Below are 27,297 nucleotides of genomic sequence, written 5' to 3'. Positions count from 1 at the left end.
AGGGAGAGGAGGGCGTGTCAGTTAGCTAGAAGAAATAAAGATAATTTACATCAAGGAATTAGGGAAAATATCATAAAAAATTGTGGATTTCGAAGGGACAAACCTAGAAACGACAAAGTAAGTAAGTTATAGATTATTGTTTGCTCAGTGAAAATTTGTACAATTTTTTCGTAGCTTAGCACACAACTTTTCTTTCTCTATCCTCTTCAGAGGCACAATTTTCATTATGAAAATTGTGAAGAAGAGGCTCTTCAGAGGCAGAATTTTCAGTCAAATTTAAACAAGCTTGTAAAAGGTAAAATTACAGATGCTGAAGGAACTATCGTTATTCGTTTAACCGGGGGCGGTTTCAATAAACCTCGATGAAATTTTCATAATTACTTTGTCTACAACAGGGGATGAGAACGTCCCTAGAAGCGTAAAATAAGATTTTTGGGTATGATGATTAGAAAGGATGTCTATATAGTTAGGTAATAAAGCTGACTAAATATTATTTCAGTATTTATCTAGCTGCTAGTTCGAAAGGAGGTGCAAGTATGTGTAATTTGTTCATCTGTACTGGTGAAACACATCTAAATTGTTGCGGAGACACACCTTTTATATTAATATACCGATTTTTCAGAGAACACAAAACTTAAAGGAGTATTCTTTTTTTTGTTAGCTAAAAATATGAACTGTACACTGTATTTACGGGGAATAGGGGAAGAGCAAAATGTTTTTTTTTTTCAAAATCGGAAGAGGAGTTGTATGTTTATTTCAACTTTTCCAATAAAAGTGCCAAAAAAGCCACTTTTCAGGGGAATTACCAAAAAAGTGGTTTTCAAAATCTAGGGGATGGGGGGGTTAAATATTGGTGTGGGGGTAGCTTTAAGTCCATGGAGTGTTTTTAAATGAGAGGAAAAGGGATATATAAGTAGAATTTAGAGTATCTAAAAGGAAGAGCTTAATTTGATAGGTCAAATTGCTCCATATGTACTATTTAGATCAGCGTGTGCAGTTTTGATCAACATTTTAGTTTTTTTGCATACTAAGGTAAAAAATCACTTTTCGAACAATTCTGAACAGGGAAGACTACCACGTTCTGGACAAATTTTGTCAATGTTTATGAAGACAGTGCTTGGTCTCGGTGATTAAAATTTCCGAGGAGATTTATAAACTGATATTTCAGTCGATTTCTAAAAGTTTCGTTTATCTGGCACAGCTAACTTATTTTATATACTAAGGAAAGTAGGTCCCGAAAGTAGTTGTTTACCTTAGGCTTCTAGACCCCCTAGGCTACTAGCCTACTAAAAATGTTTCCATTTTTGGAATATGGAATGTCTAGATATTGTGAGTTAATATTAATTTTAGTAGTTAATTAAACAGTAGCTTAGGGTAAACAGTTGCTCTCAACACGAACTTTATTTGGTATTTCAAAAAAATGGCCGACTTATATAAATTAAAATTTAATGAATCAATTCCTATATCAACTTCTGAAAACTCTAATGAAGTTTCATTTATCTATGTCAAGCAGTTTCTTTTTAAAAATTACCACAGGCGCAAATTTTGCCCAGAACTGTATTTCTACTCTATACTCCATTTATATCGGTCTGCTTGCTCTATAATTCAAAGCGGATGTCAGTTTGATTAATTATGACAATTTAGTAGGGTTGCTAGGCTAAACAATGATCCGTTGCGTAGCACATTGTTTTGTCTCCGTTTTTCAATTGGAATTTACTTCATGATAACATGTTAGTAACTATTGGTGTTTGTTAATTAGAAATTACTTAAAATATTGCATAGTAATTAATTAAAAGGAAATATCATCTTGTATAAAATTGAAGGAGTTTTAGGCCCGGATTAAGAGGGGTTCTTTGAGGGGTGGGGGGCTCCTATGCTCCTTTTTCGCACCAATTTCGAAAAATACCCTTTCTGCCTTGTTTTAGGTAAAACGACGAATCCCCCCCAAGACTTTGAAAAATACATCCTTCCTCCTAAATTTCTGTTAATTAATGCCACCACCAGATTCAGAAGGAAGATGAAAATAAATAAAAAATGTTGCATACCTGAGGTGCTGGGTAAATTGCAAACTCTAACTTTGATTTCTTTCCGTAGTCCACTGAAAGTCGTTCCATTAGCAGAGACGTAAAGCCAGATCCAGTCCCTCCCCCAAATGAATGGAAAATCAGAAAACCTTGAAGGCCTAGAGAATATCCAATATTAACAATCTATAATATTGATTGTGACAATACATATAAGGACACGTTCGAATACGGGGGAAAACAGGATTGATGCAAAGAATCGTCCTTGAAAAAGTAAAAGTTTTGTGGTCTCAGTTTCGTATTCGAAACTGAAAAAAAGTTTCAGTTTCGTATTCTCCACAAGAACAGCCCAAATGTCTCCCCGCCCAATGGGTAGAACTTTGTTTACCTACGAATAAGTATTCAGGATCTTTTGAAATTGTGTTTAAGATCTTTTCCAAACCACTTCTTAATATCTGTATCTTCAGTTATCTCTGTTGCTATTACTTTTCCAAAGACTGTGGTTTATAGTACAAAACATTAATCAGCATCACAAAGAGAAAAAAAAGAAGTGAAGCATAGATTATATATTTGTTCCAAAAGAGGAGTCTTTTCATCTGATTTGAAATACGACTTAACTTAGAGGAAATACAATATAATGCAAGATTAAATAGACTAATCTCAGTCCAATTATAGTCAATTAAAATATTATACAATCGTGGTGAACCCTGTCAACAGTTGATGAATTACTTTTCCCAAAGACTGTTGTAAATAGTACAAAGCATTAATCAGCATCACATAAAGACGAAAATGAAGTGAAGCATAGATTACATCCCTTTTCGAGAAGAGGAGTCTTTTCAACTGTTTGAAATACGACTTGACATAGAGGAAATACAATATAATGCAAGATTAAATAGACTAAACCCAGTCCAATTATAGTCAATTAAAGTATTATACAAGCGTGGTCAACCCTGACAACAAATTGAAGAAAGGAAACTAACAGAAGTGATTGAAACCTATCATTCAATTCCCAATCGACTTTTAATAACATCCGAGCATAAAGGGTTCGTTGTGCATGGTCAGCTGCCTGTTTCACGAGTCAAATTATGCTTTAAATTCTGATCGATTGAAACGGTCAAATGCAATAAGAGAGATTGAAGCTAGTGGTTTACTTCAGGCACTTTCCGGTGAGCTTTTTTTTTTTTTTTTTTTTTTTTTTTTTTTTTTTTTTTTTTTTTTTTTTTTTTTTTTTTTTTTTTTACCATTATTGGCAATAATTCATGCTTATGTACAAACTCAAAAATTGACGAGTAAAAACTTGCTAGATAGGATTCTGAAAACATGGGATCTGCCGTACGATATGACCATCAGGTAATAAAGAGACTTTTTCTTAAATTGAGCTCATAAACTATTAGTTATTTAATTATTGAGAAGAGTGAAAAAGCTTCATAAAGATCGAGATGTGCGTACTACGATGCTACGCACATCTCGATGCCTATAACGGTATATCCGACCATCATGAGTATCTACTTATAAAGATGGAAAATATTTATATAAAATACATCGATCTTATATCAAAAGTTGCCCGGAAATTTTTAACAAAACGGGAACAATGTACAAGTTTAATAACATTAGGATTTGACTTTTTGTTTTTTCAAATTTTGTACCCAACCATCTTCCAGCAGTAATACCAAGTCGGATTTTCTTTGCCAAAACCTAATATTTACACTATGTGCAGCAATCTTTTTTTGAGTGAAGGATGGATCTTCCCTAATCTCGACACGGGAAGTCCAGTGGTGCTGTCCAATTCTGTTTTATCTGCTGTGCTCTCTAAGATGAGACCTAGCATTTATAGAGCTTAAAAACAGATTGAACCAGTTTTCCACAGTCAAAACCCTAATATGGTCATATTAGAGTTACAGAGCCTAGTATCTTTGTCCAGCAAAAAAAAACATAGAAAAAACCGAGTGGCAAGGACGGAAAGAAAATGGAATTCGAAGAGGTTATTGGTAGGATTCTGTATCTTCATCTATTTCCCCCCTTTCCCGGTTTTGGGGAAAACGAAAGAACACAAATACTAGGCTTTGTCAGACGACAGCTAACATGTGTTGTCTTTTTATTTTCAAGCTCAACCGCCACAAATTGCCAGTTGTTGAACTAGTGTGCAAAAACACTTCTTTTAATCGAATTTAAAATTAAAATTTAACAATCGATTTTTAATCGAATTTAAAATTAACAATTTTACAATCCAAGATAAATCGTAGTTTCAAATAAGGATTTAAATGACATCAGCTAACACATTTTAGTGGCAGCTAATAATTACCTTTATGTTAAATACTCGTTCTTAAAGCTTCGGATAATAAGCGTTCGATTATCAGCCTGAATTTCTGTTTAAAATCAGCCCTTCTACCCAACTGAGTTCCTAATTCCCCCGAAAAAGTTTCTGTCCAAAAATAGCCAAACCGAATTCATAATTGCCAAGGAACTTCAATAATCCCCCCCCCCCGAAAAATTGATGTATTTAGGACACAATGGATGTTTTGCCGAATTACCTGTACATTGATCAGCCAGTTTCCGGATTCTATCAAGAACCAGATCTACAATTTCTTTTCCTACTGTGTAGTGACCTCTGGCATAGTTGTTAGCGGCATCTTCTTTTCCACTTATTAACTGTTCAGGATGAAAGAGTTGACGATATGTTCCTGTCCTGACCTCGTCTGAAAAATGAATGTTGATTAGAAAAAAAACTCAGTAGCTCTCTAACAACTACTTTTTCCTTAAAAAAGGCCGCTGTAAGAACACACAATCAAAACGAAACGTGTGCTTCAAGTGCTTTATGCCTTAGATGGTACAAATCCCTCAACTAGCTATATATCATCATCCTTTTTGGTGCCATAAACCTTACTATAAAAATGTTATTATCTTATATTACAACCATAATATCCCCTCCAATTATTTGATGGCACATCAAAAGGCTGAGTAATTATTGTGGTTGGTGTTGCTAGCTGGATGGATTAGCTTAGCTGTAGGCTATACAACACAGTTAACAAGTACATAAAGGAAAAATTATCCAGATAAGACATGAACATATAATAATAGGCGAAACTTCTGATGAAAATAGTGATTAATTTTTTTTACTTTACAAAAAAGTACTTCTGTTAGATTAGCAAAAGAAGAATGTATTCACTTTTTCGAATATAACAATATTCAAAGACTTTGGGTAGATTTACGATCATAATGAGTTTAACCTAGGTTATACGTGAAATTTTTAAATAAAAAGGCCATTTCATTTTATTAGAATTGCAAATCAGAAGAAAATTGTAGATGTGCACAATATTAAGTTGCAGTTTTCCCGACTTGGTCTTGTGTTTTATCGCCGTATAGGATTTGTTTTAAAAATAAAAACTATCGCATATCAGATGTGAGTATCCTTCGCATTTTTTGTAGCGTTTGAATGGTCTTCATACATTTTTATGCTACTTTCTCGTGTTACTTTCTCTGATCTGGTTAAAAAAAAAGTTCACCATGTTAATTACAGGTTTTTTTCCTTTTTTTTACTTTCATTTTAATCTATGAATGGAAAGACAGTTTGCTCTGAAGTTAGTGGCCCCCCCTGGCTTCTGGAGGGGCCCAATTTCAACCACGCAATTCTTTGTTTATTTGTCCTTGTTCTACTTTTTCCTCTTATTTTACCGTATTTCTACTGTGAATTATTACTAAATAGCGAATTCAAGATAGTTGATGATTATTGCATTTCAAGAAAGTATCTTGTTTTTGCTGTTCTCCCTAATTAATTTATGGTCACCCTTTTAGCACGGGTTTGTAAAGTCCTTTCTGGGCTCGGAGACATTGAATTGTCTCCAGTAATTAATGAATCCCGTCAGTCAGCACATTTATGTGTAGGCTACCATCTGGAAAATAGTCATATTCAGACTAGGGTTTCATTCCAGTTTTGTATTTAGTTTCTCGTTACCCTTCATCAAATAAAGAACCGTGAAACAGTGTTTAGTTGCGTCATAGTGCAAATCGGATTATTGAAACATAAGTTCATCCGGTGCAAGTGGTGCGAGGAAAATGAGTGATGCTGAGTATTTTTGTGTCCTATACGGCAAGTCTAAAGAGATGGCCATTAATGTCAGAGCTGATCTGTCGGAAACAAGTGCTCTCTCTTCAGCCATACCTGCTAGATCAAAATGAGTTCAGAAGATGTCTGGAAGACTAAGAGACTACTTGACGACAACAACAATTGGAAAGCAGAACATTGACTCCAAAACCATAACAACGGAAGACAAAATGCACAGAGAGCTCTATGAGGTTTTGGACAGAGTGTTAAATGAGTTTGAAGAGCGTTTTTCTATCCAGCTGCCAGTGCTAGAAGCCACACGTTGCCTTAACCCCAAATTCAAAGATTGTATAGACTCGGTTTTACTTCTTGTGATAGTGACATACTTCAATCAGGTGGGAATCGATACTATGCAGCTGAAGTGTCAAGCTTTAATAGCTCGTGCATTTTTGTTGCAACTTCCACAGAAACAGGCAAACGCTTTAGATGTCTTCGGAAGCCTTGGAGGATTGAAAGAAGCTTATTCTGAGCTTCTTTAGGTCTTCAGGGTAGTCCTCACACTCCCGCTCACAACGTGCTCAAATTAACGTTTTTTCTCTGTATTGACGTTTGTGAGGGGCTACCTCCAGCTAACGATGGAAGACGAGCAACTTTCGCATTTGCTGCTTATATTTTCTGAGAAAGCTGCAGTGAAGGAGCTCAATTTCTACAAGCTTGTCGACGACTTCGCAAAAATGAAGCAAAGGAGGTTTCCATTGCTGAAGTAACTGTATGTAAGTTTCTGATTTATGCAGTAAATGCTCCTTGTTTGGTACTGTTTTTGGTCCCCAAATAAGCTGCAAAATGCAAACCCCAAAGGTATTACGGTACCGAAAGGCAACTTTAACATTTAAAAAAAATTTAAGGCTGGATGGGCGCCCAAAATCGACATTTGGCCCCCCAAGCTTTTCTGAAATGGCGTCACTGCTACTTTTGCGCATGTCGTAGTGTCAAGTTCGTAGTGGTTAACACGCTATCACGGGCTGCTCATCCATCAATCCTTTTAGTACCTTCTACAGTCAAAGTGTACTGCCAGGTTCCGCCACCTTCCATTGCAGGTGATCAGAGCTAACTTCTGATCCTTGTTTTGGAAGCCTAGAGTTGTTCATATTTGCTGCTGTCCTCCCTTTCCCATTCAATGTTCTTAGTTTCCATCCTTTACCTATCGGGAGCATATTTCCGTGTCTCAAATTTTGCAGTTCATGTATTTCCTGCACAAAAGAAATTATTATGTGAAGGGAAAACACAGAGAGAGTATGTATTGCATAGGTGCATAAAGAAATTCACTTGGCTTTAGTACCTTTAATAATATATTGTGCATGTTTGTTGAAAGCCTAGGGTGGTTGTTCGCACCCTCTAATTTCTAAAGGCGAAAGGTGGTTTATCAAAAAATAATTGGTAATCTAGCTTTAGAATTTGATTTAGTCAGACATAAACGTTTTGTTCGTGTCAAAAACATAGGATTTGACCGATAAATTTGTGAGTAACAGCTCCTAATCAAGCTATGTCTGGTACATGAAACGGTACACTTGAATGAGCTCGCCAATTTGTCTGATCAAGCTACCGTGAAGTTTGTGGTTTCACATTCACGCTTAAACAAGTCAACTATTTTCTTTAAAAACATGTTTAGAAAGACAAAATTATGACTGGCTACCACAACTTTTTTTATATGCTATGAGGCAAAATAAACAAATATTAAAAATTTCCTATATTAGTCATAATTGTTCTTTTCCTTAATGATAGTGTGGATATCCTGGCCATGGAGCCTTTCGAGGGGGAATAAGTATATTGTAATTCCATTTTGAATTGTATTCCATTGTGAATGTACGCTTAAAAAAGTCAACTATTTTCTTTAAAACATGTTTAGAAAGACAAAATTATGACTGGCTACCACAACTTTTCTTATATGCTATGAGGCAAAATAAACAAATATTAAAAATTTCCTAGATTAGTCATAATTGTTCTTTTCCTTAATGATAGTGTGGATATCCTGGCCATGGAGCCTTTCGAGGGGGAATAAGTGTATTGTAATTCCATTTTGAATTGTATTTTGCATTGTATTGTATTTGAATAATAATAAACTTCTTCTTCTTCTTCTTCTTATTAAGTTTATTATGTGTAACTTGTCCCCATCTGCCCATAGATTTTAAACTAAAGTGCATTGACAATATATTTTGTTTCACCTAGTAAAACAAAGTGGAGCTGAAAAACTGATACAGCTAAAAACAGCAACTCTACCAAAACTTTTGGCAATATTGTATGTGAAGAGGCTGCAAATAACTATAGGTTTAACGAATCTAGAGAAACTAAGGCGAACTCTCAAAAATGTTATTCTAAGTGTGTTTTTTGTTTGTATAAAACTTTGATTTTTGTTTATCTAAACGAGGAAAAATATATTGACCAATAGGCTTCTGCTTTGAGATCATCACTGACTTCAACTATAAATATGAACAAATTGATTTGATATGTCAAAAGTGATACAAAATTGCCTCTAAGCTTACACTTTGTGTGAAAATAAGAAATGTCACCCTACGGGGACCTGTGCAATTTATGTAAAATTGCAGAAAATCTACTGAAACTATAAATAAACTATAAATGGATGTGATAAACGAATATTTCTGGTATATGAAAATATATACAAAATATAGATTTTGTGTCTATTTTGCTGTTTAAATTTCCTTGTGAGCTTACATGTCATGGTCAATTAGCCTGTATCTTTAATTCTTGTTTTATTCTTAGTATTAATACCATTCTTGGTTTATATATCTAATCTGTACATTAAAAACTATATTGAGATCCAGAACTTACCGACGACTGTTGGTTCTAAATCGAGGAAAACAGCTCTTGGGACATGTTTACCATTTGATGTTTCACTGAAGAATGTGTTGAAGGAATCATCTCCTCCTCCTAAGGTTTTATCAGAAGGCATTTGACCATCTGGCTGAATGCCATGTTCTAAGCAGTAGAGCTCCCAGCATGCATTTCCAATCTGAACGCCAGCCTGGCCAACATGAACTGATATGCACTCGCGCTGAAATATTTGATCAATTTGTTGTAGTGGCTATTTAGTCGGTATTATATATTTTAAATTTGTGTAAACTTCCCTTCATCTAGGAACAACTTTTTAGAATACTTTCTAGATTTTGTCCATACCGTCTTTTCTTTTGCTAGGCTTTTTCCATGTTAAATTGTTTTTTTAAATTTAAATTTTCGGGAATCCCAAAGGCACCGACAGAACTCTTTGCTGTTTTTAGGGCAAGATCGTCAAGAGCAGAGAAAACTTTAGAATAAGGTATGGGTAACGAAGAAACCAGAAAGTGACAGACAAAAGAAAATTTTCAACAAATCCATGGAGAGGGAGAGCCAACCTGCTCTAATTCTTGCTTAATTTCTGTCCATAACTGAATTTAAACTTACTAGAACGAGTTTTTATTTCTCTATGGATGCTTTCTATGATCTACTAGTAAGAGTTCTATGTATACAATTGATTATTTACATATTGAAAGCTCAAGAGTTACAAATAGAGAAGAATGTTGCATCACTCTTTGATTTGAAACCTTAAAAATTTTGGGGTAAGAAAAAATTTAAATATGTTTATTTGTTTTTTCTTTTTCCCCCAAAATCCCTCAAAATAAATTACTAAGAGTTGGCAGTCCTGCTAAAATTTCAAAACGGCCAGAAATTTTATCTGTATATTTTTTAACTGGAATTTCTATAACCCACCGACGAGCTCTGTACTATTGAGGAGCCCATAGAATGTCAAGCATCAAAAATGTTGCAGATCGTCAACTTTCTCATTCCGAGCACGGTTCGTAATGCATAATTTTAATTTAGAAGCTTCGAAGGTGAATACTTTTATATACATGCAGTGCAATACAGATTCACTCCTATCCCGCGTCCATTCTTCACAGTGGTTGTAGAATTACACAACCTTTTCAGTAAATTTAAACGACCAAATGCAAATTTTAAAAATAAAACCCTGGAATTTGTTTTTACTGAAAAATTAATTTCGTTGTTAATTTATCGAAATACCAAAAACTTTTAGTTATTTTATAGCAGGTGACAAGTCACGGTAACCAGGTTGTTGATATTTAAGTGGTCCAAATGAAAAAAGTGGTGAAAGTGATCTTAGACTTGAAAGCCTAATTAGAGTAAAGCCAAGACGGTAATCTCTATGAGAGGCAAAGCTGGTATAGCTGTTTCAAAATTGTTTCAAAAATGATTATTTTCACTTCTTCATGATGGCTCTTATCTTAGCGCAGAACTAAGGGAGATAGACATTCAGGAAGGGTAATTAAGATAGTCTACCATTTCTCCAAGCTATTTGAAGGCAATTGGAGACCAAGACAGATTAAAAAAAAATTCATGACCGCCAATGTCCATTAGACTTGCAGGTGAAAAAGCGACATAAATATTTATGCTGTCTGGGCTTAGCCTACTGGGTAAATCCGCCTAATGCTGGGGAACAGCGAGACTGGAAGATAGCTAATACAAGTCAATTACTGGGAAACTAGTTTCGTTATTGGAGATTACTTTCATTGTTTGCTTATTGTTTTATTCAATTATGTTTTGTTAAACATTTTCTGTATAAAATTTGGCAGGCAATTGCGACGAAAGGGACTTAAATCAGTCAAATCGCTGGGCAATATTGAGCTACTCTAATATCCTTTTAGAGTAAGGTTTCTCAAATTTATCTTGCTGTCACACGCCGTCATTATTTTTAAAAAATCTTTAGCTACTCGACTCAATTGCAAAAACACTTACTGAGTAATGGCAAATAATATTCAATCTGACATTCAAATACAAAGTTGGGACCTTGTTGAACAATGTTTTGTCAATGGCGGACTTATTGATCACCCGTTCAGCCCAAATTTTATTCATTAGATGGCAATACCGCCCCGGTTAAGAATGACTGTTTAAAAGATTAGTACGAATTTTCCAATTTTTAGCAGGACCAGATCTACCAAGCTTAAGCAGAATGTTAAAACAAAAACATGAATACATTGAAGCACAGTAGCGGAAAATACTGCAAAATCCGTTAGTTTAGATCTAACGTTAATCCGTTAGATTAGAGCTTCTAGGTAGCAAGTGTAGGTCGTAAGTTAAGCCTTTACACGAAATGGAAATACTCAGGGCATAGAATCAAGAGTACTAATCGAGTTTCATTAGCCATGTTTGCAGATATTTATCAGCAGAGATGGCCATATGGGGGATAAATTCGGTAAATGAGGGAAACAGTTGGATTATATGAATAATATGGAAAATCACGGAGATGCTACTCAAAATTATGATCTGTGGGATGGGCCCAGAGGGCCATCCTGGGTTGGCCTTATTTTAGATAAAACTTGTAAAGCGCTAGATTTTAGCCTAAAATACACTCAGCGTAGGGTTTGATTAACGGGAAAGTCCTTCGGGGTGACACTACTTCTAAGATCCGAAAATTCTTAAACCTAGTGGTAAAGGAAGGAAAATATTATCTTTGAGACTGAAAAAAAGTATGTTGTTTTAAGTCCCTCTCATAAAGAAGTTGTATAATCTGTAATGAAATTGACCGCACTATCGGGAACCCAATTGTGAATGACAAAGACCTACGTATGCGGTTTCTAGTAGTAGCGTGTGCCAAGTTAAACAAAAAGAAATATATTTTTTTGTAAAAATTCAGCAAAACAAATGGTACCAAATATCTAAAAAGAAGATCCACCTCTCCTTTGAAGGTGTAGATGTCTTTGGGAACCAACAGACTGTTGATGTTTTAGTGTCTAAGTAGAAAAAGTGGTGTTACAGTTTTTAGGTATAAAAAGACCTAAGATGGGTTTAAAGGGCAAAAAGTTATTTTTCTTATGTCCATGGTACTGAAGTTTGAATTCTGACTTCATATATTTTTTTCGGTGTTTCAAGAAGTCACAAAGGTCTTCTCACTCCGGTAAAACACCTCACCCTTACTTTTTCTTTTTTTGAACTCACGCTATCTGGCGTGATTTTAAAAATAACCTCGAATATCTACTTTTATGTTATATTCTGGTATTTAAGGGTAATGGATTTGAAACAAAATCGACAACTATTTTTGAACAATCCTAAAATGGGATGGCGATACATTGAATTTGTAATTTGCTTCATAGGCACAATTGTGTTTGTTATGACTACAGTTTGTCATCCGTAGAATAGTCACTGTTAACTTCTTCGAATACCAGGATGGGGACTTGAAATTAATAAAAGACTTAATCGTTACTGTTATGTTCATATCACGACTGCACTTCACTCCTAATGGGGAGTCATTGCTCATTTCGCCTAAAACGAAGATGAAGATCTAAGAAATGATAATATCCTCAATGCACTATTATGCCCGTCTCACCACCACAATGCACCAACTGGGGGAGAGTCATAGTTCTTTTCTCCTTAAATAGGTATGATGGTCCTTGAGATATACAATTTGGCTCATTTTCACAATTAGTAGCGTTAATTCATGAAAATATAGAAAGCAGAGGCTAATTGCATTTAAAAAATGTCCCCTTGGCCATCAGTCGTCTTACTACTTGACTAAAACTTTCAAGATCCCATGTAGCCTAAGTTAAGGCCAAAAGTGTGTATTCATGTTCTTGCCTCTACCACTTTCCTAAACGTATGGGCTAAAGGGCTCGTAATATCTTATGTAACCTATTTGTTGGGCTTCATGATATACTTCAAAATGTAAGAAAACATTAAATAAAAAATCAAATCAAACAGTTCGTGGTAAAGAACTGTAAGTAAGGAGCTGCCCGGCTCAATAGCAACCGAAACTCTAAAAAACGGAATTTTGATACCAATAGATACATTAAAAGAATTGAATTTTAGGCTGATTTTAAATTTGTAAGTTTCATCAAGTTTAGTCCTATCCACCAAAAGTTATGACCCTGAGAAAATTTGGATTATTTTCGAAAAAAGGGGATGTACCCCTTAAAAGTCATGGAATCTTAATGAAAATCATACCATCAAATTCACCTTATCAGAAAACCCTATTGTAGAGGTTTCAAGCTCTTATCTGTAAAAATATTGAATTGTCAGAAGAGAGATCGCAGATGCTTGTTTGTTTTTTTTTCCCAGGGGTGATCGTATCGACCCAGTGGTCCTAGAATTTTCGCGAGACGGCTCATTCGAACGGAAATTAAAAGTTCTAATGCCATTTTTAGGTGACCGAAAAAATTGGAGGGCAACTAGGCCCCCACTACGCTTATATTTTTGCCAAAGTAACCGGATCAAAAATTTAAGATAGCCATTTTGTTCGGCATAGTCGAAATATCTGATAACTATGTCTTTGAGGACGACTTAATCCCCCACAGTCACCGGGTTAAGTGGTTAAGTGGTGGGATTTTTCTTATGGAGAAATTTTGCATGGGGGAAGAGAATTTCCATGAAGTAGTGCTGAATTTCCCAGCATTATTAAAAAACAATCAGAAACTAAATAAAAAAGAAGTCTTTTCAACTGAAAGTAAGGAATAACATTAAAACTGAAAACGAAAAGAAATTATTATGTATTTAAGGGTTTTTTTCCCCACGTCAATACCTCGCTCTTTACGCTAAAGTATTCTTAGTAAGTTCAAAAGAGCTATTTATTCTAATTAAACTGCCTTTGTGATTCAGGGGTCATTCTTAAAGAATTGTGGAACAAAATTCAAACTTTAGCGTCAAGAGCGAAGTATTGTGAGAGGGAAAACCCCCTCATATTGCGTATATGAGGAAGTTCACCCCTCGTCAGTACCTCGCTCTTTACATTATTGTTCGAATTTTGTTTAGTAGTGGCCATATAAACAATAATGTGTTTGTGTTAATTTCTGGTCAATCTTAGAATTTAATTATATGTTAAACAGCTTCATAACTGTGGATCTTATGTGCTAATAAACCAAAGATGTTGTATGTCTTTCGCTTGTATTTGTTATTAAATTAAAAAAAAACAAGTTTTTTCCAACCGAAAGTAAGGAATAACATTAAAACTTACAACCAACATAAATTATTACGTATATCTTTTAAAGATCTATTCTTTCATTCTTTTCAGTCATTCGAGAATTGCTCAACTTGTGACTATTATTTTCATAATTATAGTTTCGACCTCTTTGGTTGTTCTGTTACTCTGCCTCACAAAATTAGCTCCCAAAATATCGCTAATTTTTATGGCACTTGGTATTAACCAAGTGACATATAGCAATCGCAAATTCTGTCGGTCGGTCTGTCGGTCCCGGTTTTGCTACTTTAGGCACTTCCAGGTAAGCTAGGACGATGAAATTTGGCAAGCGTATCAGGACCAGACCAGATTAAATTAGAAATAGTCGTTTTCCCGACTTGACCATCTGGGGGGGAGTGGGGGGCTGGTTAATTCGAAAAAAATAGAAAAAATGAAGTATTTTTAACTTATGAGCGGGTGATGGGATCTTAATGAAATTTGATGTTTGGAATAATATTGTGTCTCAGAGCTCTTATTTTAAATCCCGACTGGATCTGATGATACTGGGGGGAGTTGGAGGGGGGAAACCTAAAATCTTGGAAAACACTTAGAGCGGAGGGATCGGGATGAAACTTGATGGAAAAAATAAGCACAAGTCCTAGATACATGATTGACATAATCGGAACAGATCCGCTCTCTTTGGGGTAGCTAGGGGGGGGGGCAATTCTGAAAAATTAGAAAAAATGAGGTATTTTTAACTTACGAACGGGTGATCGGATCTCAATGAAATTTGATTTTTAGAAGGATATCGTGTCTTAGAGCTCTTATTTTAAATCCCGACTGGATCTGGTGACATTGGGGGGGATTTGGGAGGGGGAAACCTAAAACTTTGAAAACACTTAGAGTGGAGGGATCGAGATGAAACTTGGTGGGAAAAATAAACACAAGTCCTAGATACATGATTGACAAACGGAACGGATCCGCTCTCTTTGGGGTAGTTGGGGGGGGGGGGGTATTTCTGAAAAATTAGAAAAAATGAGGTATTTTTAACTTACGAACGGGTGATCGGATCTCAATTAAATTTGATATTTAGAAGGATATCGTGTCTCAGAGCTCATTTTAAATCCCGACCGGATCTGGTGACATTGGGGGGGGGGAGTTGGGAGGGGGGAACCTAAAACTTGGAAAACACTTAGAGGGGAGGGATCGGGATGAAACTTGGTGGGAAAGATAAGCACAAGTCCTAGATACATGATTGACATAACCGGAACGGATCTGCTCTCTTTGGGGTAGTTGGGGGAGGGGTTAATTCTGAAAAATTAGAAAAAATGAGGTATTTTTAACTTACGAAGGGTGATCGGATCTCAATGAAATTTGATATTTAGAAGGATATCGTGTCTCAAAGCTCTTATTTCAAATCCTGACCGGATCTGGTGGCATTGAGGGAGGTTTGGGGTGGGGCAACCTAAAATCATGGAAAACGCTTAGATTGGAGGGATCGGGATAAAACTTATTGGGAAAAATAAGCAGAAGTCTTACATACGTGATTTAAATAATTGGAACGGATCCTCTCTATTGGGGGGGGGGGGTGCTAATTCTGAGAAATAAGAAAAAATTATGTATTTTTAACAAAGGAGCGATCAGATCTTCATGAAACTTCATATTTAGAAGATCCTCGTAACTCAGATCTCTTATTTTAAATCTCAACCGGATCAAGCGTAATTGGGGGGGGGGGGCAGTTGGGGGGACCGGAAATCTTAGAAAATACTTAAAGCGGTGAGATCAGGATGAAACTGGATGGGAAGAAGAGAAACCTGTCTAAGATATGTGACTGACATAACCGGACCGGATGTGCTCTCTTTGGTGGAATTGGGGGGGGGGTAATTTTAAAAATTGAGGTATTTGTAACTTACGAAAGGGTGACCAGATCCTAATGAAATTGGATATTTAGAAGGATCTTGTGTTTTAAAGTTCTAATTTTAAATTCCGACCAGATCCTGTGACATTGGGGGGAGTTGGAGGGGGAAACCGGAATTCTTGGAAAACGTGAAAATTTTGGTATTTTGATCTTATGAATAGATGATCGGATCTTCATGAAATTTGATTTTTAGAAGGAATCCATATCTTAGAGCTCTTATTTCAAATCCCGACCAGATCTTTTGACATTGGGGGGAGTTGGAGGGGGAAATCTTGGAAAAACACTTGGAGTGGAGGAATTGGGATGAAGCTTGGTGGATAGAATAAACAAATGTCCTTGATACGTGATTGACAGAATCGTACTGGATTCACTCTCTTTGGAGGAGTTGGGGGGAGGGGTTCAGTGATTTGGCGAGTTTGGTGCTTCTGGACGTGCTAGGACGATGAAAATTGGTAGGCGTGTCAGGGAGCTGCACAATTTGACTTGATAAAGTTGTTTTCCCAGATTCGACCATCTGGGGGGCTAAAGGGAGAGGAAAAATAAAAAAAAATTAGGTATTTATAAATTACGAGTGGGTGATCGGATCTTAATGAATTTTGATATTTAGAAGGACATCGTGACTCAGAGCTCTTATTTTAAATCCTGATAGGCATTAAGCCTCTTATTTTCTGTTTAAATCAATCTATTGATTCATAGAATTTTATTAGAGCTCATACCATATGATCTCTTGGCTCTTAGCTCTTCTAACCTCGTCACAAGTGCCATATGAGCTCTTAGCTCTTGTAATTATGTGGGAGAATCTTTCCATGGAGAAATATCTTGTGGGGAAGGGAATTTTCCATGAAGGGGGAGCTGGATTTCCCGGATATTATTTAAAAACGATCAGCAATTAAATAAAAAACAGGTTTTTTCAACTGAAAGTAAGAAGCAACATTAAAACTTAGGTCCAACAGAAAATATTACGTATACGAGGGGGTTTGCCTATCATCAGTAGCTCGCTGTTGCGCTAAAAATTCTTTTTTAACTTTTAAAAGAGGTTACTATTATAATTGAACAATCTTTATGATTCAGGAATCATTCTGAAACAACTTGAACAAAAATCTGACTCAGGTTATTATAAGGTTATTATTAGTTAAAAAAAAAGTAAAATTAACATGCAAATTTCGTTTCAATTATTCATTCACGGTGAGCCAAATTCAAAACCTGCATTAATTCAAAAACTTTCAGAAATTAAATAAAAAAAAACAAGTTTTTTTAAGTGAAAGTAAGGAGCGACAGTGAAACTTAAAATGAACAGAAATTATTCCGTATATGAAAATGGCTGTCCGATACTCAACGCCCCGCTCTTTGTGCTAAACTTTTTTTATTGTTTAAAAAGAAGAGCTGTGAGAAAGAGTCAAACTTTATCATAAAGAGCGGGGCGTTGAAGAGTGGACAGCCCTTTTTACACTCGGAATAATTTCTTTTCGTTTTAAGTTTTAATATCGCTCCTTACTTTCAGTTAGAAAAAAATGTTTTCTTATTTAATTGGCTAAGAGTCCAGCTCGTGTCATGTGCACCCTCATGCCAAGCTCTACAGACTGTGAAAAGCAGATTCTAGCTCAAACTTGATTTTTTTTTGTAGGGAGGTAAGACTCTCCTCCTTGGGATCAATTGTTCAGGTCAATCCTCTTAGTTTTTACTTATATATTATAACTCTTTTCCGAGTTCGAAAGACATGCAGTTTAGTAAAAAAAAAACAAAAAAAAACGGGACGGACTGGCCGTGGCGATCTTGATTAATTGCATTTTAAGAAAGATTGGCTAGAAACAAGCATCAGCAAAATATCAATTTATCATACGCAGGTTTGGAACCATTTTTTTTTTGGAAGTGACTCAACATCAACATGGGCAAAGACAGCTTCTTAATGTTAGACGGTTAAACAAGTTTAAAGTCGCCTATCATAAGGAGTTTTTTGATATTATTATATATTTTTTTTAGCTACATTATATGGTACATTTTTGGGATATAGCATTTTTATTCGAATGTCGAATTTTTAGTGCTAACCCAGGCTTCGATCTACGGCAATGATAGGGGTGTGAAGACGCTTTAAGTTTATACCTTCAACCTGTCATTACTTCTAAGGCTTAAAAGGCTATATGCAGGATCATGTCTCATTTCAATAAAAGAAATAGTTTGGCTTTGAATCTCCTCGATAATAGATAATTCCTATGATGTGGGCCAGATCCTATTCCAAGCTTGAGTTTGTTTCAAAATCAAAATATACATTGACTGGACGCGTGCGCAGAGGATCGTACGCTAGCCCATCTTTGGGCTCGTCCTTCATAATACCTAAGCTTTGCTTATAATTTGCTTATGTTTTTGGAATTTGAGCCACCACCCGAATTAAAATCTCACGTGCACTGGGAATCTTTAAGGAATCTTATTGGCCTTACGGGCTGGAAAGGGTTGAGATAGGACCGATTAAACATCTTCCCAGGCGATCGAAGCAGAAGTGAAGCTAGGGTTCTGAGTTTGGGGGGCGGGGGCAAAGAATATGCCGACAAAATCGTTCAGTGTGCTGACAACCGCGGACACAAGCTAAATTAAGACCACCGAAGCTCCGAGTCGTCAGCACTGCGTGCCAACACCTTGGAACTTTGGGGGGAGTCACTCCCTCTCAGCTGTTCCCTGTTTTGAGGTTTAGAAAATTCCTGAAATATTCGTTGACATAAAACAACAAGAAGACGGATTTACGAGAGGCCATATTTACTTGCTGTTACTGGAATAGATACTAATTCTAGCCAAGTGAACTTAGTTGTTTTTAAGTATCTATAAGAATATTTATAATTCAAGCAGTATTTATACTGTGTGTTAAATATTATGATAGCCAAATGCTATTTTACAGCTCTTGCCGTAAAGCTTTCTTTTTGAGTTGTGTGGCTTCAAAAAACGTCCCGTCTGCAATATTATTAAGGTCAGTGTTTGTATTAAGAGGAAAAACGTCCCGTCTGCATTATTTCAAAAAACGTCCCGTCTACAATATTATTAAGCTCAGTGTTTGTATTAAGAGGAATATATCAAAGCATCACTCACCAAATCACTCCATATTTAACAAACTACATAGCTTTTGGTTTCACGCAAGGTTCTAGCCTAGAAAATCTTACCGGCATCCTAAATTTCTTCTCACTTTATCACCAACTAAAAGCTTTAGTCAATCCTTACCATTCTGAGTCTCAGTGAAGAATAATCAACTTTTTCCAAGACACTGGCTTCTTTGACTTGGCTGATGACCGCTTTGCCTTCCGCTGGGAAGCTAGTCAAGCGTTGATTTAATAGTTGGTATGTAAACAGGCTTGTTCATGAGGTGGCTTGTATTGAGGAAGTTGGTAATCAATGAGTTGGCCGTACAAGCCAATTATTTCTTTGCTTGGTGCGAAAATTTGACGATTACGTCATGACAGTGTTTCGCAGGATAACACATTTCCTAAGTTGACCCATTCTGTATATGTATACGAACCGCACAGAAGCTATTTCGATCCGGTTCACTTTTAATACTTTTGAAGATTTTAATTTCAGTATGTTTGGTCTCCTTTTAAACATTTACATTGAAGAGAATTCATAAGAAAATTCAAAGAAAATTATGTCCATCAAACTTTTTTGTTGCTTTTTTTAAGCCAGTTTGATTGAGTCTTGCTCTCTGGTTGAGAAGACATTTGTTTTAGGTTATGGTGTTGACACTTAAAAAATATACAAAAATAGGTGAATTATATGAAAAATACGACGAAGCTGCAATAATCTAAGATTACAGGTAGACAATAGTCCATCCCCTCACTGGCAACGTGCCTGGATTAAAATAGTGACGAAGACCACACTGACTTTCCATATCAAACTAAAACAAAGTTGAAATAATAGGGATTTTTTTTTTCTCCAAGACAGTAGAATTAAACTGTCTTGGAGAAAAAGAATCCCTATTGTTTCTACTATGTGTTTGTTTGGGGCCTGGATTAAGTCTTCGAAACTTATGCACCGATACGCCACATCCTTAGTAGTGGAAGTAAGGTACCACCAAATATATGCGGTACCCCCCTCCCCCCCAGTTTTTTGGCACAACAATTCAAAGAGATACCAGTTTTCTTTATTAATCTGGTGTCTCGTTTTATTTCAAAGAATTCTTCAACCTTGTTCTGGATGGCTCATTTGTGACACTCCCGCCCTGGCCGTGATTTTCTCTGAGTTAGTAACCAGATGCATAAAAAGGTTAAAAAGAATACCTTTAGCAAAGCCTAATCAAACTTAGAGATGCATTAGCTTGATCTCCGTAGGAAGCAAATTACACTTAGTCTAGGAAAATTGTGAAAAATAGGTCAGCCCCAAACAAATTGCAATACAAATGATTCTTTCACTACCCGACCCAAAAATATCTGCCAATTCCGAACCCGAATAGTTTACCTCTCTAGCTCTTTCACTAATTTGAGTTTTTTTAGGTTGAATTTGTGATTTCGGCAAAACTTTTAATTGAGTAAATACCAGCAAACGTGATTAGATATGTTATGTCTACACTCTTTTTTTGCTGATGAACATGAAACTAAATGTTTAAAGTCAAAACAATCGTTTGGGACTTGAACCTTTGAGAGAGAGTGAGGTTGGGGAAGAGGTTCTATGTTAATTGTGAAAAAAGGGGTCAACATCAAACAAATTACTATGTAAATGATTCTTTCACTACCCGACCAAAACATATGTTCTAATTTCGAATCCGAAAAGTTTGCTGCTCTAGCTTTTTCACAAATTTGAGTTTTTTGAGGTTGAGGCAAAAACTGTCGATTTCTTTGAAGTATATTTTGCTAAATACCTTTTTTTTAAGTTCTATTTACTAAAGTAGAAGTTGCAACTTACTGAGGCTTCAAACTTAATGGATTTTATATATTTAGAGTTACCATAGAAAGTCGATTCTTTTAAGCATATATATTTCTTGCAAGACCTTTTTTTAGTTCTGGTTACTATAACCACGTGTCGCACTTTAATAACAGATTGTTGCCAGATAAAAAACGAGGAATGAATAGCGTACTACATTGGACTTTACAGTCCCTACCAAGTACTAATTTCTCTTTCATAGCCCTTCAGCCAGTAAGTGCGAAGGGGGCTAAGGTCCAGCCATCCTGTGCTTTGGCACACCCTTCCTGATTACCCTCCTAATATCCCTTTGATTAATTAATCTTAAATGTGGGGAGAATTTTCCAGATGGGAATTGTCGGAAGGAATTTTGCAAGGGAGTATTTTCTGCTTAGGGAATTTCCGTCGGGGTATTTTCCAGGAGTAATTTTTTTGGGGTAATTTTATGGGAGGGGTTTTTCTGCAGGAGAAGGGGGATATTTCTTTTGGGGAGATTTTCCGAGAGAATTTTAAGCAGTGGGAAGTTTTCAGGTGGGAATAAAGTGAAACCTGAATTTATTAGGTTTGGAATCACTATGAAAAGCTGTTTTTTTTTTCAGATATATACCAGTTCGTCACCACTAACTGTTTGATTTTTCTTAGATTAATAATTAAAAAAAAAGGATCAAAAGTACCTTTTTTTTAGAGAAAAGTAAAGACCTACATTAAACCAAAAATGCGCAGAAATGAAGCCAAATACTTTTCCAAGCGTAGAACTACCATTAATCACCATAAATATACAAATGAAACCGAAAACAAATAGAAATTACAATAATTAGCATAGTCAAACACAAAGCGAGCGAAAATTAAAACGAGTGGGGCTGACGTCCCCCGTTCCATCTGAAGACGAGCACATAACTTGCATTTTACCGAAAACACAATATATTTTAAATTTTTTCTCTTGTTTTAAATTTAATAGTCAAAAACTTTTAAGGCTTTAAGGAATACATATCATTATAATTGACGTATATTAAACTGTCAATCCGCATTCTCTTTTTTTCAGTAATGTGTAACTATGTTCTTGTCTTCAGAAAGCATGGGGAAAAACATGTTTTTATCAACTGAAAGAAAGGAGTGACTTTAAAATTTGAGACGAACAGAAACTATTCTGCATAGAAGGGGGGCTGCAACTTCCTCAACCCTCGCTCTTTACGTTGAAGCTTTATAAGTTCTTTAAAAATAGTTCTTTATAACAGCCCATGTGTTTCAGGAGTCATCCTTCACGAATTGGAACAAAAGTTAAACTTTAGTGCAAAGATCAAGGGATGAAGAAGGGGAACACCCCTCATATACGGGTTAATTTCTGCTCATTTTTAGTTGTAATATCGCTCTTTATTTTCACGCTAAAACATATGTTTTTTTTAAATCAAATTTCTGACCGATTTTCAAATAATGCTACGAAATTCCTCTCCCATGTAAAATTTTACTTGAAAAATCCCACCCAAAACTTTCCTCTTCATGAAAACCCCACCTCCCCCGCAGAAAATACCTCCCTGAGAATTTTCCTGATATTTCCAATAGCAATACAATATGTAAACAATGAGTAAATTGCATAACTTCACCCTTTTTTCCAGGGGCTGTGGGAGAGGGGGTCATGTCATCCCTAGATGAATAGTTATTGGGCCTTTCAACTACGCTGAATCAAATGTATGTCTCTAAATTTTGACCGGATTTTCTTGGAGAAAAGTGGCATGAGAGGAGGGCTAGCTGCTATCAAATATTTTTTGTCTCTTAAGGTGCTAGAACTTCAATTTCTGTTTGAATGAGCTCCCTCCCGATATTTCAGGACCACTGGTTTGATACGATCACCAAGAAAAAAAAACAGACAGATAAACATAGATACATGATCTTTTTCTGGTCCAAAACACTAAGATCCATATTTATCTAGATAGAAGCTTGAATCCTCTCTATTAAGGTACTATAATGTGCTGAATGTGATGGTATGATTTTCATTACGATCATTTGTTTCTTTTGGGGGTGTTCCACATTTTTTTTTCGATATTAAGCTAACTTTCTCAGGCTTGTAGCTTTCCATTAATAATATTTAGATTAATGAATTATGTTTATTTTGAATAAGCATAACAATCCAATGCTTTTGATACAATAATTGCTTATTCCTTATTGGGTTCCTTATTTTTTAGTTGTTGTTGTTACTGGGCCAAGTCTTTTTCGTACAGTTCGTCACCACGAACTATTTTATAAGCACTGAAGACAATTAGACAGAAGTGTGGCTAAAATATTTAATCTTGTTTGGTTGTTCCTATTTGACTGGATGTAAATTTTCTTCTCTTGAATTTTGTTTTTTCTTCCCAATGGTTTTTCATCGTTTAAATATATGCCTTGTCTTCTTGCTTTTCCATCTCATCTGCTAAATTTTCCTAGCTTGAATTTTCCCTTTTCATACCTCCAGTTTTTCGTCTATCTTGTCTAGCCAGTTTGGTCTTCAGAATTTTTGGCTATAAGATTGTCATTTAAAATTTATCCACTGTGTTCATCATTTTGCTCGCAAGTCTCGCAAACAATAGGAAATGAAGCCTACCCATCTGAGTACTATCTGGTTTTCTCCCTTGGGTTTTCTGAAGTATTTGCACCCGAAATACTATATAGATAGCATTTATTCAAGTGCGATATTTTTCTTCCAAATTCTGAGAAATTAAACCGCAAGAAAGATGAAACATCCGGAATAATTCTTCTGCGATACTCTCTCCCTGTCTTGCTTATTGTTCGTAAATAAAATTATAATGGATGGATTTAAAGTGGTATTTTTTATTTTTTCAGGAATATTTTGTTACAATGTAGATGTGAAGTATCCAATTTTTATTGCAAGTCCAAAAGAAATTAATTCTGATTCGCATTTTGGTCAAGCTGTTAAATTTGCGCGATTGTCAAAGAGTCAAAGGTAAGCAATTTCATAATATCTTCTTTCAAATTATAATATGATTTGTATTGTTTTTAACGTCAATAACATCTAAGTGACATTCAGGCTTAGATTAGTCCTCTGTATCAGCTCAGTATTGGAGTAAATATACGGTTTGACAGTATTTTAAAAATGGTCAAACCTCGGGGAAATTGTAACAGAATTTTTTCTATATTAAAATGTTCTAAAAAGAATCAGTTAAATTATACAAAAAGATCCACCAGAATCCCTCTTGCACAAGTGTCCCTAATTTTCCCTTAGATGGGGAAAATGAGGGGGTAATTGATTTTTGTGTTTATAAATGTTTTGTAGTTTAAATAGTCGTTTTCTATCAGATCAAGCATGACGAATCCAAAGACGGCGTCAGAAATCCAGTTTTTCGTATCAAGGTGTCAATTTTCAACTTCATGGAATGAGAGGAGGGTGGGTAAAGTACGCAGATTTGACGGATTCCTGCGACTAAAGGATCATTTTATATCAAATAAAGTATTGCCAAATATGAGGTCGAAAACCAGTTTTCTTTACTATTTTCCTGATATCCACCTCTAAAAGCCCTGTAATATAAGCGGTTGATAAATATAACTTCTTGAAAACCAATTCTTTAATCAAGGTCAAAACTTTAGATCAGTCAGTTACAAAACGAAACGTTCAAAACTTAGGAAAATCAATCACAAAAACATTTTGATTTTAAAGCACAACCTAAAGCTAATTCTTCTTCCTACTCGTCTTCGTTATTGCCCTCATCCTGTCTTACTGCAGCGTTAGCACATAACGCCCCTTTATACTCCCCGCAGGAAAAGCTGCAGGGTAAAACGTACCGACAGCATCTGCATCTACGAGACTTGCACCCACTAATGCACTGGCACCGCACCATATTCAGCAGATTCTCAAGCACTGGTGAAGCATCTGTCATAATGGAAAGATACACACTCCACGACGAAGAGAGGTGCCAACCCCATTCTTCGGGCTTTAATGAATTGGACGTGTCTTGCTATTTCATTATTTGCAAATAGCACCTGTAAAAGTGGTACTTTGCGGCAGTCAAAGTTAGTAGAAGCCTCTCTGCCTGAACGAAAGCATTTGAACTTGCAACCGGAATAGGGAATAACCGCAACCGGACATCCTTCGGTCTTCTTATTACTTTTCCTTTTTAGTCAGAGCGCCAGATTCTGTATCTCGCTTATTTCGATTAGTACCCATGCCGGAAGGTACACAAATGTTAAGGGTGGATCCCATGGTAGTCGACCCCGCTGAAAACGAATATCGTAGGGTGCATGTTCGCTGTTGGGGCGTTACTGAGGTATAGGCCAAAGACAATTTGGCCTATAATGGGGCTCGACGATTCTAATTTTTTTTTTTTTACAGATTTAATTGGTCAAATCCAGCGTACTCTTACATCAATAGAAAGAAGAGACTTTTTGCTACATGAATATTTAATTTTTTATTTAAAAAAAAAATAGTACACTTTTTACTGCAGTTTTAAAAAAAAATCAGATTTTTGTCAACAAATTTCTAACAGAAAGGCTAAAAAGTCGAATTTTTTCAGGATGAAGTATTTTTTTTTTTTTAATTAAAAAGGAAAGCCCGTTTAATTCCGAACACATTGAGCTAAGAAAAAAAGTTTAAATTATTGTATCTGGGGGGTCTGCAACTTTTTTAGCGAATGTACCCGATAATAGGAATTTTGTTTAGTAACCTGGTACCTAGCGGGAAGTTGATTGATAAGCTAAGCAGAAGAAATTGATAAGCAGAAGAGGAAAAATAAAAACTGAGTCAGGTAGGCCAAGATTAAAAAAAAAACAAAAAAAAAAAACAGTTGCTTCAGGTTGATTCAACATGTGATTCTGACGCAAACACTGATTTGCTGATGGATGATTATGAAGAATGTGACACAAATTTGGAAGATAAAAAAAAAAAAATTGAAAGAAATAGAATTTTTAAAAGCACTTTTGGTGTTGTAAAGTTGGCTGGCAAAAGGAGTGTAAATTTTTTTTTGCAGAAGTAAGAGACTTAATGAAAGTAATTTACAAAATTTAATTTCACAAGAAACTAGGTGATACTGACTCCTTTAGATTTATAAGGACTGATCAAAAGGCATGTTACATTGATCAATCAGATTTAGTATTCTTCCAGTTCTAGTGAAAACCCGTGGAAATGCTTGTCAAATGGAATATCTGTGATTTGAAATTGATTTGTCAATATTTAATCTAGAATAGTTGATACTTGCTGGAGACCAAGTAGTAAATGTGTTCCTGTTTGTTTTTGTACTTATTTATGAAAGTAGTCAAAATTACAACACAAAGTGGCCAAAATTAGATGATTCTATGCTGTACCTCTGACCAGTTGATGTATATTTTGACCTGTATTTATTCTAAAAAAATAATGCAGTACGTGTTCCAGAGATGAAATGTGTGTTTTAAGAACAAAAGTTGGTTATGGATCTAATGTATCATTTCATAATGAAATACAGTCTCGAAGGAAAATGGTCTCGAAGTCTCGAAGTAAATTGTTCCTAAAAGCAACGTGTTTTACTTGCCTTTCGTTCATGAAGCACCAAACAACCATGCAACAGTCGACAAATCTCTGCAAACGTTCATGGCGACAAGTAAAGCTGTTGGATGTTACGATACTGGTCACGCAAGATTTCTTCATTTATGAGCTAGCACAGAGAGTGAAAAGTAAATACTCGGATGACTTCAAAAACGTAATCCTACGGATGGGAGGCTTCCACCTCCTGCTCAACTACCTCAAAGCAGTTGGTAAGATAATGGACAGTTCCGGATTCAAAGAGATTACAGTGCAGGCAAAGGTGCTGCTTCCTGGTTCTTGTGAAGAGGTATTTCAAGGGAAAGGCTACTACCAAGCTATCAATGCCTACTGAATACTGTACGAGGTCTTGCTAGCCCTCTACTGGGAGTTCTTGGAAGAGTATTACTCCGAAGCACAAGAAGAATTATCCCGTCTGGACCAGCTGGGTAGTGCCATTGAGTTATTCAGGACTTCATTGGCAAACGGTGCTAACGCGCGAACTGCACTTCAGGAGGCAAACGATACCTTATTCACTTTGGCTCCCATAATGAATGCCTTCGACACCTTGCGAAATGCGTCACCCACGTTTGCTTTCTGGCGGCAGTTCTTGGAAATACTTGAAATAGCGATGCAATTCATTCATGCTGAACGAGACTGTGACTGGGAGTCTCATTTGTCAGCAACTGGTCAGATGTTGCCATACTTTGCGGCGGCTGACAATCCTCAGCATACAAGATGTCTCATACAGTACCTATCAGACATGCGAAGTTTACCACAAACCTTTCCTGATGTACACAGGAAGTTCATGAAAGGATGCTTCGCAGTGAAGAGAACGCACACCAGGTTCATGGCCACCTCTTCCGATAAGATACTGGAATTTACAGTGAACAAGGATGCAAAGACGATGGCCGGAATTATAGGAAAACAAATGGATGAGAGACAGACTGAAGCTTGGATTCTTACCATACCGATTTTTGCTGCCATCAGCAATGGTTTCCTGCAAGT

At 36.0% G+C, this 27,297-nt stretch overlaps 2 protein-coding genes across 4 annotated transcripts in view; one reads left to right on the top strand and one right to left on the bottom strand.

Moving 5' to 3' along the window:
- Nucleotides 1–19,243, bottom strand: part of LOC136035332 (tubulin alpha-1D chain-like) — a 47,819-nt gene extending 28,576 nt beyond the window's left edge. Inside the window, exons 1-4 of one of the 2 annotated variants that reach the window (XM_065717063.1) lie at nucleotides 19,140–19,243; nucleotides 8,911–9,133; nucleotides 4,553–4,717; nucleotides 2,046–2,182 (exon numbers count right to left, since the gene is read on the bottom strand). In XM_065717063.1, coding sequence (XP_065573135.1) covers nucleotides 2,046–2,182; nucleotides 4,553–4,717; nucleotides 8,911–9,133; nucleotides 19,140–19,142 — 528 coding nt within the window. In that variant the 5' untranslated portion in view covers nucleotides 19,143–19,243. Of the gene's footprint in view, nucleotides 1–2,045; nucleotides 2,183–4,552; nucleotides 4,718–8,910; nucleotides 9,134–19,081 lie in introns of both variants that reach the window. The other variant, XM_065717062.1, reaches the window with a different exon arrangement.
- LOC136035331 (integrin alpha-PS4-like) overlaps nucleotides 1–27,297 on the top strand; it is a 207,886-nt gene that overhangs the window by 49,216 nt on the left and 131,373 nt on the right. The window contains exons 1-2 of one of the 2 annotated variants that reach the window (XM_065717061.1): nucleotides 2,178–3,187; nucleotides 23,625–23,745. In XM_065717061.1, coding sequence (XP_065573133.1) covers nucleotides 3,076–3,187; nucleotides 23,625–23,745 — 233 coding nt within the window. In that variant the 5' untranslated portion in view covers nucleotides 2,178–3,075. Of the gene's footprint in view, nucleotides 1–2,177; nucleotides 3,188–23,624; nucleotides 23,746–27,297 lie in introns of those variants that run through there. The other variant, XM_065717060.1, reaches the window with a different exon arrangement.

The sequence above is a fragment of the Artemia franciscana genome, chromosome 14 (genome assembly GCF_032884065.1).
Source record: "Artemia franciscana chromosome 14, ASM3288406v1, whole genome shotgun sequence".
NCBI lineage: Eukaryota > Metazoa > Arthropoda > Branchiopoda > Anostraca > Artemiidae > Artemia > Artemia franciscana.
The sequence above is the reverse complement of the archived record's forward strand: the minus strand, read 5'-3'. Positions and strand labels throughout refer to the sequence as shown.